At 42.3% G+C, this 16,703-nt stretch overlaps 1 protein-coding gene across 2 annotated transcripts in view; it reads right to left on the reverse strand.

The window, feature by feature from the left end:
* Ankfy1 (ankyrin repeat and FYVE domain containing 1) overlaps nt 1-16,703 on the reverse strand; it is a 106,152-nt gene that overhangs the window by 60,719 nt on the left and 28,730 nt on the right. For both annotated transcript variants that reach the window (XM_045158288.1, XM_004672401.2), the window contains exons 4-5: nt 8,792-8,927; nt 2,966-3,089 (exon numbers count right to left, since the gene is read on the reverse strand). In XM_045158288.1, coding sequence (XP_045014223.1) covers nt 2,966-3,089; nt 8,792-8,927 — 260 coding nt within the window. The remainder of the gene's footprint in view (nt 1-2,965; nt 3,090-8,791; nt 8,928-16,703) is intronic.

Here is a 16,703-nt window from a genome sequence, read left to right on the forward strand (position 1 = left end):
AATATTCACAAAAACTATGAAGTAGGTACTCTTATCATGCATCCCCACCCCATTTTACAGATGAAGAGAGTAAAGCAAAAAAGAGGCTAAATAACCCACGGAAGTCTAGTCAAGAGTCAATAAATGACCAAGTCAGGATCTTCATCAGCACTGCTGGGACTCTCAATGAGACAGCACAGCTGATGCAGTTAGTACTGGCATTTGGCAAAAACCAAGTCACAGAGAAGCCCTCCCCAAGACTAGAGTCCTCTCCCCACTAAGCTATAAATTAAAACCAGAACTGCCACAATTTACTCAGTCATGAATGGTCTCTACTACTAAAGATTCCTTCATTCTGACCTATTAGCAGGGAAAGGTTACCACACCTGTTTCAAATCTTTAAAGCTAGTTCTTAGCCAGGTGTGGTAGTACACAACTGTAAGGAGACTACAGTAGTTTTGAATATATGGCCCCCACCCCATGGACTACGTGTTTTATTAGACTTGTAATTTGGTCTGGCTGGAGAAGATGTCACTGGTGATGAATCTTGGGGTCTAGCCCAAAGGTGTGTTTCTAGTCCAAAAGTGTAAGAGAGGTCTGAGCTCAGGAGGGGTCTCTGCTGTTTGCTGCCCATTCATACTTGTTGCTTTTGGTTTTCATAGCCTGCTTCTCTGTACTTAGATGTATGGAAGCAGCTTCTGCCACTGATGGAACTTCTCCTTGGATGTGTAACCTTAAGATAAATGCCTTCCTCCTGAACTGTGCCTGGTTTGATATTTATACCAGCAACGTGAAACTGTCTTCAAGATAAGTGGGTTTGCCTCAAGTTTGTGGCCATCTTGAGCTGCACAGTCAATTCCAGATCAGTATGAGCTACAGAGTGAGACACAATCTCAAAGTAAAAACATGTCGGCATGGGGACCATGCCTTTTGTTTGTTGTTTGGTTGGTTGGTTTTTCAAGGTAGGGTCTTGCTCTAGCATAGGAGTGCTGGGCATGCTGGCACACGTCTTTAATCCCAGCACTTGGGAGGCAGAGGTATAGGAGGATCACCATGAGTTCGAAGCCTCCCTGAGACTACAGAGTGAATTCCAGGTCAGCTTGAGCTATAGCAAGACCCTACCTTGAAAAAAAAAACAGGGGCTGAAAAAGCAAACAACCGCCCCCCCCAAAAAAAATAAACCACCCAAGCCAGGCATGATGGCACACGCCTTTAATCCCAGCATTAGGGAGGCAGAGGTAGGAGGATCACAGTGAGTTCGAGGATACCCTGAAACTACATAGTGAATTCCAGGTCAGTCTGAGCTAGTGAGACTATACCTTGAAAAACAAAACAAAACAAAATGCTGGGGTAGGCATATCTAATAATAATTTTAAAACAATACTGATAAAGATAAATGATTCTCATACTATTTTAGCATATATCTAAAGTACATGCTATTGGTACAGGTGTGGAAAATACAAGTGTATTAAATATGTGCTTCAATCTAAAAAGAAAAGCTGGGGTAGGGAGATCAGAGAGCTCTCCACTAATGTTCCATTAAAACTCAATTATAAAGAAAAAAAAACACCCAGAGGGTAAAGAAATGGCTCACTGGTTAGATGGCCTGAGTTCCCCAATACCCATGTAAAGCCAGATACATAAAGTGGCACATGTGTCTAGAGTTTATTTAGAGTAGCAGGAGGCCCTGGCATGTTCATACTTTCTCTCAAATACATAAAAACATGTTTTTTTAATTGAGGACAAAAGGTACTGGGGATTAAGTCTAGGGCTTCATGCATTCTAAATAAACATTCTATCACTATAGCCTCAGCCCTTCTAAAAAAAAATTTTATATTTTATTTATTTATTTGAAAGAGAAAAAGAGGCAGAGAGAGAGAGAAGAAGAAATGGGCATGCCAAGGCCTTCAGCCACTGCAAACGAACTCCAGACGCAGGCACCCCCTTGTGCATCTGGCTTACGTGGGTCCTGGAGAATCAAACTGGGAACCTTTGGCTTTGCAGGCAGACACCTTAACTGCTAAGCCGTCTCTCCAGCCCCAACTTTACTTTTGAGTCAGAGTCTCATTAAGTTCCTCAGACTGCTCTTGAACTTGCTCTGTAGTTCAGACAGGCCTTGAATACACAACTCTTCTGCCTCAGCTTCCTAAGCAGCTGGAATTATAGACCTATACTCATATAAACAAGTTCTTTTGACTTTGTTTCCAAAATACCCATAATGATGCATACCAAACAATCTGTGCAAAGTACTTTATAAAACATAACTCTGATTTTTAAAAATATAAAAAGCACAACAAAGACATGTAAAAATTTTCACTATGATGAAGAACTACCTAAGGGGCTGGAGAGATGGCTTAGCGGTTAAGGCACTTCCCTGCAAAGCCAAAAGATCACAGTTCGACTCTCCAGGACCCACGTAAGCCAGATGCACAAGGGAGCATATACGTTTTGGAGTTCATTTGCAGTGGCTGGAGGTCCTGGCGTGACCATTCTCTCCCTCCCTCCCTCCCTCCCTCCCTCCCTCTCTCTCTCTCTTCTCTGCCTGCCTATTTCTCTCTCTCTCTCTCTCAAATTAATAAATAAAAACAAAGTTTTAAAAAACAACTACCTAAGGAAGGAGAGCCTAAATTTAATAACCTTTCCACCTAACAAAGAGAGCAAGAGAAGGTTCTGATGGGGCTGCTCAGTGCTTGAGGACTGCGGGTCCCTCAACAGCCTCCTAACCCTATAGTTTGGGCACAGGTTCAACAAAATAAAGGCAAAGGCATGTGTCTATCCTATCCAAGTCTGTTCTCAAACTGAAGCCACCTTTACTGCTCCACACTAAAACCACAGAAATAACAAGCTTTCAGAACTGAAGCATCTCACAATACTGTAACAAGAGATAACTAAATGGCAGAAAGTAGCTACAGGCAGAGCCAGATCCCATGCCAGGATCTGACTGCCAGTGGGAAGTTTTGTCTGTACCCCTCAATCTCTCACTCACCCAATGACTTGCAATAATTTCTGCACAGTAATTCATCAGTGTGCTGGCATTCAGTTCTTCCGCAGTCTGATAGAAGCGAATACAATTCCTAACATTCACCAGAGACATAACACCCTTCTCACATCTGTAAGAAAATGTTTAATTGTAATGACTAGTATTATTAGGACATGAATAAATAAACCAAACCAATAACTAATGTACTGGCTATTTCCATAGATAGGTAGATGGCTAAGCAGTATGTTTATGAATAATCTGCAGCTGGACTCTCATATTTTATGTATTTTTTAATTGTTGAAGCTAATAATTGATCATATACATTTTATTTTTGAGACAAGATGTCTCACCATTTAGTCCAGGATGGCCTTGAACTCAAGGTCGGACTGCATTAGCCTACCAAGAGGATGAATTACAGGCTTGTGTCTGGCAATCCAATATTTCAAATACAAGTACTACAACATCATTATGATGCTATATTACTCCAGTCTGATCATAATCAAAATAACCTATAAATAAACACACTACACACAGTACCTCACTAGTCATAGAATAATCCCAAGAGGGGCTGGAGAAATAGCTCAGTGTTTAAGGCACTTGCTGCAAACCCAAATGGACCCAGGTTCAATTCCCCAGTACCCACATAAAGCCAGATGCACAAAGTGGCACATGCATCTAGAGTTCGTTTGCAATAACTGGAAGCCCTGGTATGCCCAATTCTCTGTCTCTCTTCACTCAGTCTCTCTCTACTTACAAATAAATAAGTAAAAATTTAAAAATAATAATCCCAAGAGATGGAAGTGGTGGTGCATGCCTTTAATCCCAGCACTTGGGAGCAGGGGTAGGAGAATGCTGTGAATGTAAGGGTAATGTGGGACTACAGAGTGAGTTCCAGATCAGACTGAGCTAGACTGAGGGCCTACCTCAAAAAAACAACAAGCTGGGAATGGTGGCGCATGCCTTTAATCCCAGCACTTGGGAGGCACAGGTAGGAGGATCACCATGATTCGAGGCCAGCCTGAGACTACATAGTGAATTCCAGGTCAGCGTGGGCTACAGTGAGACCCTACCTCGAGGAAAAAAAAAAAAAGCAAACCCCCAAAATTTGCTGATCATATACAGGTAATTCTTTGGATGGTAAATTATGAAATAATTATTAAGGGAGAGAGTTGGAGACATAGCTCACTGATTAAAGGTGTTTGCTTACAAACCCTGTCAGCCTGGGTTTGACTCCCTAGTATCCAAGTAAAGCCAAATGCACAAAGCGGCACAAGCATCTGGAATTAACTTGCAGTTGCAAGAAGCCCTGGCATGCATCCATTTTCTATTCTCTCTCTCTCTCCCCCCTCCCTCTGCTTGCAAATAAGTAAAGAAGTAAGTTAAAAGAGAGAGAGAGAGTAGAAACAAGAGGGAAGACAAGCAGGAAAGCTCCCAAGCCAAGAGATGTTCCTGGGAAAGAACAAGAAAAATCTCAAGTGAAGGCTAAGATCAGGTCCTTTTATGAACTAGGTATCCAGTGAGGATAAGCCTCACTACCAATTCAAATCCATATACAAACAACAAAACAACTTCAGTTTTATTCCCTGCCATCTACCATTCCATCTCCTAACCCACAGCCTCTCCCAAAACTCATTTCTTATTTTTTTAAAGGTTGCTTTGTTCTTTTTAAAAAAAATATTTTATTTTTATTTATTTATTCATTTGACAGAGAAAGAGGGAGAAAGTGAGAGAAGGGGCATGCCAGGGCATCCAGCCACAGCAACAAACTCCAGATGCATGTCCTCTTGTGCATCTGGCTAACATGGGTCCTGGGGAATCGAACCTGGGTCCTTTGGCCTTGCAGGCAAACGCCTCAACCGCTAAGCCATCCCTCTTATTTTTTTAAATATTTATTGATTTATTTGAGAGACACACACAGAGAGAGAAATTGAAAGAGAGACACAAACACACATACAGAAATAGGCAGAGAGAAAGAGAGAGAGAGAATGGATATACCAGGACCTCCAGCCACTGCAAACAAACTCCAGATGCATACGCCCCCTTGTGCATATGGCTTACATGGGTCCTGGGGAGTCAAACTTAGGTCCTTTGGCTTTGTAGACAAGTGCCTTAGCTGCTGAGCCACCTCTCCAGCCCCCAAAACTCATTTCTAATCAAAAAGACAGAATGTAGTGAGGAGAGCTAAACACAAGCAAGAAAGATCTGAGTTGAAATCATCTGAATTTTAGGGTCCAAATTACTTGAACTCTGTGTGCTCCTATATCCCACTCTATAAAATAAGGGTGGCACTTTATCTCAGATGTGTGGGGAATCATCATGTATGCTTCAAGATGAAGGAAAACAAGATCTATTCCATAAAACACAAGGCACTTAGAGGTATGCTTTTAAGATCCCTCTTCTACCCCTCCCCTTTCATAAGATTCCTTTCCTGTGGAAAGTGAAAACAAGACATAAAAAATTTCAAACTTTAGGGCTAGAGGGATGACTTAGTAGTTGAGGCGTTTGCCTGTAAAGCCAAAGGACCCAGGTTCAATTCCCCATGATCCACGTTAGCCAGATGCACAAGGAGGCACACGCATCTGGAGTTTGTTTGCAGTGGCTAGAGGCCTTGGCATGCCCATTCTCTCCCTCGCTCCCCCCCCCCCTCTCTCTATGTGTGTGTGTGTGTGTGTGTGTATGCGTGTGTCAAATAAATAAATAAATAATTTTTTCTTTTACTTCAAACTTTAATGGGTTTCAGTACTAATATATACAACTAGGAAGCAAGTAATGCCCAATCAAGAGATATACTTTTGCCCATCTTGGGAGCACTTGGAGGCAGAGGTAGGAGGATTGCCGTGAGCTCAAGGCCACCCTGAGACTATGTAGTGAATTCCCCTCTCCCCAAAAGAGAGAGAGAGAGGTGTTTTGGTAACATGGATAAAGACCATGGGAGTGGATCAGAAGTTCATTTCAGCTACATATTGAATTCAAGACTGGCTTGGGCTACAGAAGATCCTGTCTCACACTCAGAAACAACCAGAGTTCCAGAACCCAGTGCAATGATACATGTCTGCAATCCCAGCACTCAGGAAATGAAGGAAGGAGGATCAGTTCAAGGCCAGTCAGGGATACAAACTAGTCAAGTATGATTGCTCAAGCCTATAATCCTAGCACTTGGGAGGCTGAGGAAGAGGGACCGCTATGAGTTGAAGGCCAACCAGGGATACAAAGGGACTGTCAGTCCAGCCAGGATTATACAGAGGTTGACTCTATCTTATAAAACCAAAATAAAAAAAAAAAAAAAACCACACAAAAAGATTAAGTTCCGGCTGGAGAGATGGCTTAGCAGTTAAGGCACTTGTCTGCAAAGCCAAAGGACCCAGGTTCTATTCCCTAGGACCCACATTAGCCAGATACACAAGGTGGCACATGTGTCTAGAGTTCGTATGCAGTGACTGGAAGCCCTAGTGTGACCATTCTCTCTCTCACTCTGCCTCTTTCCCTCTCTCAAATAAATAAAAATATTTTTTTTTAAAAAAAGAATAAGCTCCACCCAGCAGCATTCTAATTTCTAAGCCTCAGTTTTCTTTTCTTCTTAATTTTTTTATTTGCAAGAAAAAGGCAGAGAGACAGAGACAGAAAGAAAGAGAAAATGGGTGCACTAAAGCCTCCAGATGCTGCAAAGGAATGCCAGATGCATGTGCACCACCTTGTGTATACGGTTTACGTGGGTACTGGTGAATGGAACCTGGGTCCTTTGGTTTTGCAGGAAAGTTCCTTAACTGCTAAGCCATTTCCCCAGCCCTAAGCCTCAGTTTTCTGTATCACTAGTGTATTCAAGCACACACCACAAGCAATGCTTGACAATGTTATTCAGACTTGATCTCAGTTCTGGAATTCTTACAGAATTGTCACAGGATGATACACTTTTCAGATTTTTACAATGACATGTACTGACAGTCTGTTTCTGCTAATGTCCTACCACACAGAATGATGACAGCAACTTAGGACTCACACCTGCTGTGTACATTACAAAGCAGTTATTATATGTAAAAGCCAAGAACTGAAAATTCCACTTCTTCCTTTTTATTGCCAAATGACACGGCATCAAAAGTCAGATGTTTGGGCTGGAGAGATGGCTTAGTGGTCAAGCCATAAAAGCCTAGGGACCCAGGTTTGACTCCCCAGAATCCATGTAAGCCAAATGCACACAGTGGTGCATGTATCTGTAATTCGTTTGCAATGGCTAGGCCCTTGCATGCCCATTCTCTCTCTTTTCCTTTAAAATAAATAAAAATAAAATCTTAAAAAAAAAACATGTTTTGTTAAAACTAAGAGATACTTCATATTCACTAGTTCTAGGATCTCCAGAGTGTCATTTACCATGTGACTATACATGTCTTTAATCCCAGCACTACAGAGGCAGAGATAGGAAGATAACTGGTAATCTGGATATCTGTGACTTCACAGTGCCTGACACTACCTACGCAAGACCCTCATAATAGGAGGAAAAGATGTTGACAACAAAATAAAAGAGAGACTAATTGAGAGGGGGTGGGGATCTGATGGAGAGCGGAATTGCAAAGGGAAAGTGGGACAGGAGAGAATTACAATGGTTTATTGTCTAAAATTATGGAAGCTGTCAATAAAAATAAATAAAATAAGTAAAAAGTTCAAGGTTAAGGTTTAGTGGTTAAACTGCTTGTCCACAAAGCCTAAAGACCCAGGTTTAAATCCCCAGAACCCATGTAAGCCAGTTGAACATGATGGCACATGCATCTGGACTTTGTTTGCAGTAGCTAGAGGCCCTGGCACACCCTTTCCTCTCTCTCTCTCTCTAATAAATAAAAAATAATAATAATAATAAAGTTTAAGGTCTTCCTCAGCTATATAGTAAGTTTGAGGCCAGCCTGAGCTCCATGAGGTCCTATCTCAACCAAAAAATCGGGGTGGGGGGGTTCTGGAAAGATGGCTCAGCAGTTAAGGTGCTTGCCAGCAAAACATAAGGACCTTGGTTGCATTCCCTAGTACCCACGCAAAGCCAGATACACAAGGTGACGCATGCATCTGGGATTTGATTGTAGTGGCTAGAGTCTCCGGCGTGCTCGTTCTCCTCCTCTCTCTCAAACAAATATTTTTTAAGTGGGGGAAGCTGGAGAAATGGCTTAGTGGTTATGGTGCTTGCCTGCAAAGACAAAGGACCCAGGTTCAATTCCCCAGGACCCACATAAGCCAGATGCACAGGGTGGCACATGCATCTGGAATTCATTTGTGGTGTTTGGAGGACCTGGCATGCCCATTCTCTTTCTCCCTCAAATAAATAAATAAAAATAGGGCTGGAGAGATGGCTTAGCGGTTAAGGTGTTTGCCTGCAAAGTCGAAGGATCCCAGTTTGACTCTCCAGGACCCATGTAAGCCAGATACACAAGGGGGCAAATGTATCTGGAGTTCATTTGCAGTAGCTGGAGGCCCTGGCATCATGCCCATTCTGTGTGTGTCTCTCTCTCTCTCTCCCCCCCTCCTTCTTTCTCTCTCTCAAATGAATAAATAAGTAACATATATGTATATATATATATATTTTTTTTTTTAAAGCTGAGCTGGATATGGTGGCTCACATCTAATAAATAAATAAATAAATAAAACATAAAAAATAACAGAACAAGAAACTTTTGCAAAATTTAGCTTGCAAAATAACACAAAGCAAAGGAGATACAAAACTGTTTCTGCACCATCCTTTCAACATCAATTTGCAGAAGTCATTTCCATAGCAAGGGAGTTGCTCCCCAGCCTGGAATAATAAAAGCCCAGCTAATACCATCTGAGGTGCTGGACACATCTGTGGTGACTTGCCTCTCCCTAAGGAGTTGTAGTTGAAACCGATTTGCTAGCTTCATCAGTTCAGTCAGGAATACGTCATCCTCTTTGAACTCCAACTCATCCGTATAGATCCAGCGAAGCATTGTCATTGTCACCTCTGGATTTGCATCTGGTTAAAGAAATAAAGTAAATGGAAAAACTGAAAAGGTGCTGAATGTTACACTTGGGCCTTTGTAACATAGCCCTAAAATCTGAGGTTAGAAAAATTACGTTATAGTACACTCAACTTAAGGAAATATATAGCCATTAAAAATGGTGACAGTCTGGGATGCACATGATTGCAGAAAACTTTTAAGTTTTGCATGGTAAATGGATGGGATCAAATCCATTCGGAAAAAATGTTTAAGAAATAAGAAAAGAGTTAGACGCCAGGCATGGTGGCACACACCTTTAATCCCAGCACTTGGGAGGCAGTGGTAAAAGGATTACTGAGTTCAAGACCAGCCTGAGACTACAGAATGAGTTCCAGGTTAGCCTAGGCTAGGGTGAGACCCTAACTCAAAAAAAAAAAAAAGTTAACAATTTGTAATGAAAAGGTCTTACAAATAAAAATGAATAGATGGAAAAGAAATTAAACTTAAGAGATGGGGGCTAGGAAGATGACTCAGTGGATGTAGCAATTACTGTGTAAGTGTTAAGCACCACAATTTGGATCTCAGGAGCCCATATAAATGCTGGGTGAGCCTGGCAGCCTGTCTATAATCCCAATGCTCCACTGGTAAACACAGAGGATCCTGAGGGTAAGCCAGCTAAACACACTAGACAAACCAGCAAGTTCTGGGAACAAATGAGAGGCCCTGCCTCTGTAAATAAAGTGGAAAACGACTGAGGAAGATACCTGATGTCAATCTCTGACCTCCATATGCAATCACACACATGTGTACCCACCCACCCACACATACAGAAACAAGAAAAAAAAATAGATGATATCCAAGTGAACAAAGGACAATGGTTAACAATTACTCATAAAAATGAAAGTGGCTGGACTAGAGAGAGCTCAGCAGTTAAGGCACTTGCCTGCAAAGCCTAATGACCCAAGTTTGATTCAAACATGCACTACTCGCATCTGGCTTTATGTGAGTACAGGGCCTTCAGGCTTGTAAGCAAACCTTTTTTTTTTTTTTTGGTTTTTTTTCAAGGTAGGGTCTCACTCTAGTCTGGGCTTACCTGGAATTCATTATGTAGTCTCATGGTGGCCTCAAACTCAGTAATCTTCCTACCTCTGCCTCCCAAGTGCTGGGATTAAAGGCATAAGCCACAACACATGGCTTGTAAGCAAGCATCTTTAACCACTGAGCCATTTCTCTAGCCCACAATACTTTTCTGTTGTTTTTTGTTTTGTTGTTTGTTTGGTTGGTTGATTTTGCAAGGTAGGGTCTCACTCTAGCTCAGAATGACCTGGAATACATTGTGTAGTCTCAGGTGGCCTCAAACTCACAGCAATCCTCCTACCTCTGCCTCCCAAGTGCTGGGATTAAAGATGTGCACCCGGCTCCCAATAATTTTTTCTACAGTACTTTTTTGTATCTCAAACTAGCAAAGATTTTAAAGACTGCTTCATCTTTTATACAGAAATGCCTCATATAGATTATCGTCCCGAGAAAGCAAGTAGTCAAATACAGAGTCACGTGCTATTTTTTTTATTAAATTTTTTTATTTTTTATTTATTTATTTGAGAGCGACAGACAGAGAGAGAAAGACAGATAGAGGGATAGAGAGAGAATGGGCGCGCCAGGGCCTCCAGCCTCTGCAAACGAACTCCAGACGCGTGCGCCCCCTTGTGCATCTGGTTAACATGGGACCTGGGGAACCGAGCCTTGAACCGGGGTCCTCAGGCTTCACAGGCAAGCGCTTAACTGCTAAGCCATCTCTCCAGCCCACGTGCTATTTTTAATAATGAAGAACTGAACAAAATTCTTGCTTGGGTTTCTGTGTTAGTTTGTTTTGAGACAGTCTCATTATGTACTCCAGGTTGAATGCACAGCACTCTCCTGCCCCAGCTTCCCAAGGTGCTGGATTACAGGTATGAATCACCACACCTGGTTTATAAGAATCTCAGGAGCACAAGGCAATCTATCCCTTTTGGGATCCTCACTCTAGTGGTTACTCTGCTTTTGCTTCTCAAAACAAATTTACATGCTTGCTCTTAAAAACATACTCAGGAGAGCAATGGAGAGCTGAGTGAAGCTTCATAATATACGCTGGAGAAACCTGCCAACAGTTAAGACCATGTAGAGGCTGGATGTGGTGGCGCATGGCTTTAATAACAGCACTGGAAAGGTAGAAATAAGAGCACTGCTGTGAGTTTAAGGCCAGTCTGAGGCTACAGAATGAGGTCCAGATCAGATTGGGCTAGAGTGAGAACCTAACTCAAAAAAACAAAAAAAAAAAAAAAAAAAAACTCCTCAATAAAGTATTAGCAAATAGGATCCAATAACATATATTTAAAAAAAAAAATAGAGCTGGGCATGGTGGTGCACACCTTTAATCCCAGAGCCTGGGAGGCAGAGGTAGAAGGATCACTGTGAGTTTGAGGCCACCCTGAGACTACATAGTCAAATTCCAGGGCAGCCTGAGCTAGAGTGAGACCCACCTTGAAAACCAAAAACCAAGGAAAGGAAGAAAGAAAAGAAAAAAAGACAGGGCTGGAGAGATGGATTAGTAGTTAAGGCACTTGCCTGCGAAGCCTGAGGACTCACATTCAACTCTCCAGATCCCACATAAGCCAGACATACAAAGGGGTGGCAATCAGGCATGGTGGAGCATGCCTTTAATCCCAGCACTTGGGAGGCAGAAGCTAGAGGATTGCCATGAGTTCGAGGCCACTTTGAGACTACACAGTTGTGGTGGTTGGATTCATGTGTCCCCCATAAACTTAGGTGTTCTGAATACTAGGTTCCCAGCTGGTGGAGATTTGGGAATTAATGCCTCCTGGAGGGAGTGTATTGTTGGGGGCGGGCTTAGGGGCTTTATAGCCAGTTTCCCCATGCCAGTGTTTGACACACCCTCCTGTTGCTGTGTCCCACCTTATGTTGGCCAGGGGGTGATATCCACCCTCTGCTCATGCCATCGTTTTCCCCTGCCATCGTGGAGCTTCCCCTCGAGCCTGTAAGCCAAAATAAATCTCTTTTTCCCAGAAGCTGCTCTTGGTTGGGTGATTTCTACCAGCAATGCGAACCTAACTGCAACAACAGTAAATTCCAGGTCAGCCTGAGCTAGAGCAAGACCCTACCTCGGAAAACAAAAACAAAGGGGTGACAAGTGCAAGGTTGCACATGCCCACTAGGTGGGGCAAGCATCTGGATTCAATTGCAGTGACTGAGGTCCTGGCGTGCCAATTCTGAATCTCTCTCTAAAACAATAAAAGAAAGAAAGAAAAATGATAGCCCAGGTGCACACCTTTAATCCCAGCACTCAAGAAGTAAAGGTGGGAGGATTGCAGTGAGTTCAAGGCCACCCTGAGACTACCTAGTAAATTCAAGGTCAGCCTGGGAAGATGGCTTAGAAGTTAGGGTGCTTGCCTGCAAAGCAAAAGGACACAGATTTGATACTCCAGAACCCAGGTAAGCCAAATGGACAAGGTAACACATGCATCTAGAGTTCTTTTGCAGTGGCTGAAGGCCCTGGCATATCCATTCTCTCGCTCTCTCTCTCACTGAAATAAATAAATAAAAATAGGGCTGGAGAAGTAGCTTCACAGTTAAGGCGTTTGCCTGCAAAGCTAAAGGATCCAAGTTCAATTCTCCAGGATCCACGTAAGCCAGATACGCAAGGGCACATGCATCTGGAGTTTGTTTGCAATGGCTGGAGGCCTTGGCACACCCATTCTCTTTCTGTCTGCCTCTCTTCTATCTCTCTCTCTGCCTGCAAATAAATAAATTAATTAATTAAAATAAATAAATAAATAAAAATAAAAAATAGGGCTGAAGGAATGGCTTAGCAGTTAAGGCACTTGCCTGCTAAGCCTAAGGACCCAGGTTTGCTTCCCTAGTAGTCACATAAGCCAGAGGCACAAGTTGGTTCATATGTCTGGAGTTTGTTTGCAGTGGCTGAAGACCCTGGTACACCCATTCTCTCTCCATCTGCCTCTTCCTACCCACCCCTGTCTCTCAAATAAATGATTAGTTATTTTTTAAAAATTAAAATAGCCGGGCGTGGTGGTGCACGCCTTTAATCCCAGCCCTCGGGAGGCAGAGGTAGGAGGATTGCTGTGAGTTCGAAGCCACCTTGAGACTCCATAGTGAATTCCAGGTCAGCCTGGGCTAGAGTGAGACCCTACCTCGAAAAACCAAAAAAAAAAAGAAAAAAAATTAAAATAAAAGAGAGAGAGAGAAAATAAATCACTGAATTAGCCAAACAATAAAAATAAAAAGAGCAATTTAAAATGCCAGGGATATCATCCAAAGAAATATAGCAGAGCTGCACACTGAAACTAAACAACCTTGAGCTAGTCATCACACATTGGTCAGTAGAGTAGATCAGACACACGCTCCTATAGCTTGTATCCTGGGATGCCTCAGCACTTTGGGAGGCTATGCTTATTGTACTGTACAGTGCCACCTTCCCAAGTGGTGTTTAGTGCATAGCTGTATTAGTCAGAATGAGGAGGAAAGGAAGATGTTTTCTGTTCTTTAGATCTAGGACATTATTGGAGACCTCATGACTCATGTAGTAAACTCTTAAACCAGTAAACTCTTACCTTGAGAAATCATGCAAGAAACTCTAGTTTCAAAATATCCAACCTAATACACTGGAACACCTCATAGAAAAAGCTGTTATTAGTCAAGTGCTATGGGAAAACTGAAAACAATCATTTAGTCTAAGAAACTTGCTTTATTTCAGAAAAAAAGTAACATTCTCTGGCCTGGCATGGTGGCACATGTCTTTAATTCCAGCACTCTGTAGGCAGTGGTAGGACTGCAGTGAGTTCAAGGCCAGCCTAGGACTACAGAGTGAGTTCCAGGTCAGCCTGAGCTAAAGGAAGACCCTACCTCAAAAAAAAAAAAAGTAATGTTCTCCCGGCTTCAATTTTTTTCTGTTATGCTGAGCTAACACTAAGTCACCTTTCTCTTCAATGTTGATTAATTAGTAATCCTTATAGGCAAAGCAATCCTTCTACCTAGGCTTCCCAAGTGCTGGGATTAAAGGCATGTACAACCTTACTTTTTTTTTTTGGTTTTTTGAGGTAGGGTCTCACTCCAGCCCAGACTGACCTGGAATCCACTATAGAGTCTCAGGGTGGCCTCGAACTCATGGTGATCCTCCTACCTCTGCCTCCCAAGTGCTGGGATTAAAGGCATGCGCCACTATGCCCAGCTCTCAATCAGGATTTTTAAAAATACTTTTTATTTATTTGTAAGCAGAAAGAGAAAATAGGAATGCCAGAGCCTCTTGTCACTGCAAACAAACTCCAGATGCATGCACCACTTTGTGCATCTGGCTTTACATGGATACTGGGGAATTAAACTCAGGTCATCAGACACTACAAGCAAGTGCCTTAACCACTGAACCATCTCTCCAGCCCTCAATCAGTATTCTTTAAAAAAAAAATTAAGCCAGGCATGGTGGCACGCACCTTTAATCCCAGAACTTGGGAGGCAGAGATAGGAGGATCACCATGAGTCCGAGGCCACCCTGAGACTACATAGTGACTTATTCAAGGTTAGCCTTGTCTAGAGTGAGACCCTACCTCAGAAAACAAAAACAGAAACAAACAAAAAAAGAGATGCCTTTGGGCTGGAGATATGGCTTAGCAGTTAAGGCGCACATGCCTGTGAAGCCTAAGGACCCCGGTTCAATTCTCCAGGTCCCACAAAAGCGAGATGCACATGGTGGCACATGCATCTCGAGTCTGTCTGCAGTGGCTAGAGACTCTGGCGTGCCCATTCTCTCTCTCTGTCTCAAATAAATAAATATCTTTTAAAACATAAAAATATTTTATTTATTTATTATGCTAGAATGAGAGAATGGGCACGCCAGGACCTCTAGCCACTGCAAACCAATGCCAAACACATGTGCCACCTTGTGCATCTCATCTGGCATAAGTAGGTCCTGGGAAATGGGACATGGCTCTTTTGGCTTTTCAGGCAAGTGCCTTAACTGCTAAGCCATCCCTCTAACCCTCAATCAGTATAAATATAAATATATTTATATAAATATATTTATATAAATATATAAATATATTTTTTTCTTTTCAAAATTTTTTTTATTAACAACTTCCATGATTATAAAAAAATATCCCATGGTAAAAACCCTCCCTCCTACCACTTCCCCTTTGAAACTCCATTCTCCCCATCTCAATCAGTCTCTCTTTTATTTTGATGTCATGATCTTTTCCTCCTATTATGATGCAAAATATTTTTAATATTTTATTTCATTGAAAATTTTTTGGGGGGAGGTAGGAACTCAGTCTAATCCAAGCTTACCTGGAACTCACTCTAGTTCCAAACTGGCCTCAAACCCCAAGCAATCTTCCTACCTCTGCCTCCCAAGTGCTAGGATTGAAGGTTACTGACAAAATTTATACAGGTTTATATTCTGAACATAACCCCCAATTACCTTCTCTTCTCCCTCATCCCCACCCCTCTTCTACTGAATCCCTTCTTCCTTCCAACTTGTCCCTCTTCTTCATAGTAGTAGGTATTCTTAACTAACACAAATGAGACAAACAAAATAAATAAAGCAAAAAGTCCCAGAGATATTGCTGAAGATACCACATGCTTGGGCTGCAAGGTCACTGAGAAATCCTGCTGGAGCTGAGTTGAAAACCTCCATGTAGACCAGATGACAGAAAGCTGAAAAAAGTTACACTGAGCTGGGTGTAGTGGCACATGCCTTTAATCCCAGCACGTGGGAGGCAAAGGTAGGAGGATGGCTGTAAGTTCAAGACCACCCTGAGACTACTTAGTTAATTCCAGGTCACCCTGGGCCAGAGTGAGACCCTACCCTGGAAAACCAAAAAAAAAAAAAAAAAAAAAAAGCTATGCGGTATGCAGCTCCATGGGAGAGAGAAGTCATTAGTGGAGATAAACAACAGCAGACATTGAAAACCTTGTATTTGGACAGCCAGGCCAAATAAACCAACAAGTGAAATAGTGACATGTCTGTTATGGGGGAAACCAACTGCTCTCTAATTGGACTGGAAGCCTACTCTATGGGAGAGAATACATACCTGGTACTGAAAACTTATGACGGGGAAAGCAATGAGCCCTAGGGGTGTAACACCTATTGGTGTTTGGCTAGATGTATATATTATGCCCACCAAACTGCCTGGTAAATACTTCTCTTAATGTTTATACCCATATATTAATGCTACTCTCACTTTTGGTCAGGTAAGCTTCTCTTTTGCAAACAGTGGTGACCACTAGGGATGACTCAAAAGACACGACAGTACTGAGAAGTATCAGAGGTCTGCTCAGCACTGAAACATATCACACCTTCCAAACTCAGGGTCCATTGTGGAAAAGGTGGCAGGAAGAATGCAAGGGTCAAAAGAAGGATAGGACTCCTTATATTGCACTCTTTCAGACACAAAATGGCCTGGATATCCATGACCTTGCAATGCCTGACACTACCTATACAAGACCATAATAGGAGGAAAAGATGATGACATCAAAATAAAAAATATACCCATCGAGGGAGGAGGGGATATGATGGAGAGTGGAGCTGTAAAGGGGAAAGTGGGGGAGGGGATTACCATGGGTTATTCTTTATAATAATGGACGTTGTCAATAATAAAAAAAAGTCCCAGAGAAACTTTTGTAGATGTTGATCTGTTCCTGATTGTGCATTGATACAGTTATGTTCATTGTGTATACACTCATCATGTACCTCATGCCAAGTGTGTTGGCCATGCCTGTAATCCTAGCACTAAGGAGGATAAGGG

This window comes from Jaculus jaculus, chromosome 9, assembly GCF_020740685.1.
Source record: "Jaculus jaculus isolate mJacJac1 chromosome 9, mJacJac1.mat.Y.cur, whole genome shotgun sequence".
NCBI lineage: Eukaryota > Metazoa > Chordata > Mammalia > Rodentia > Dipodidae > Jaculus > Jaculus jaculus.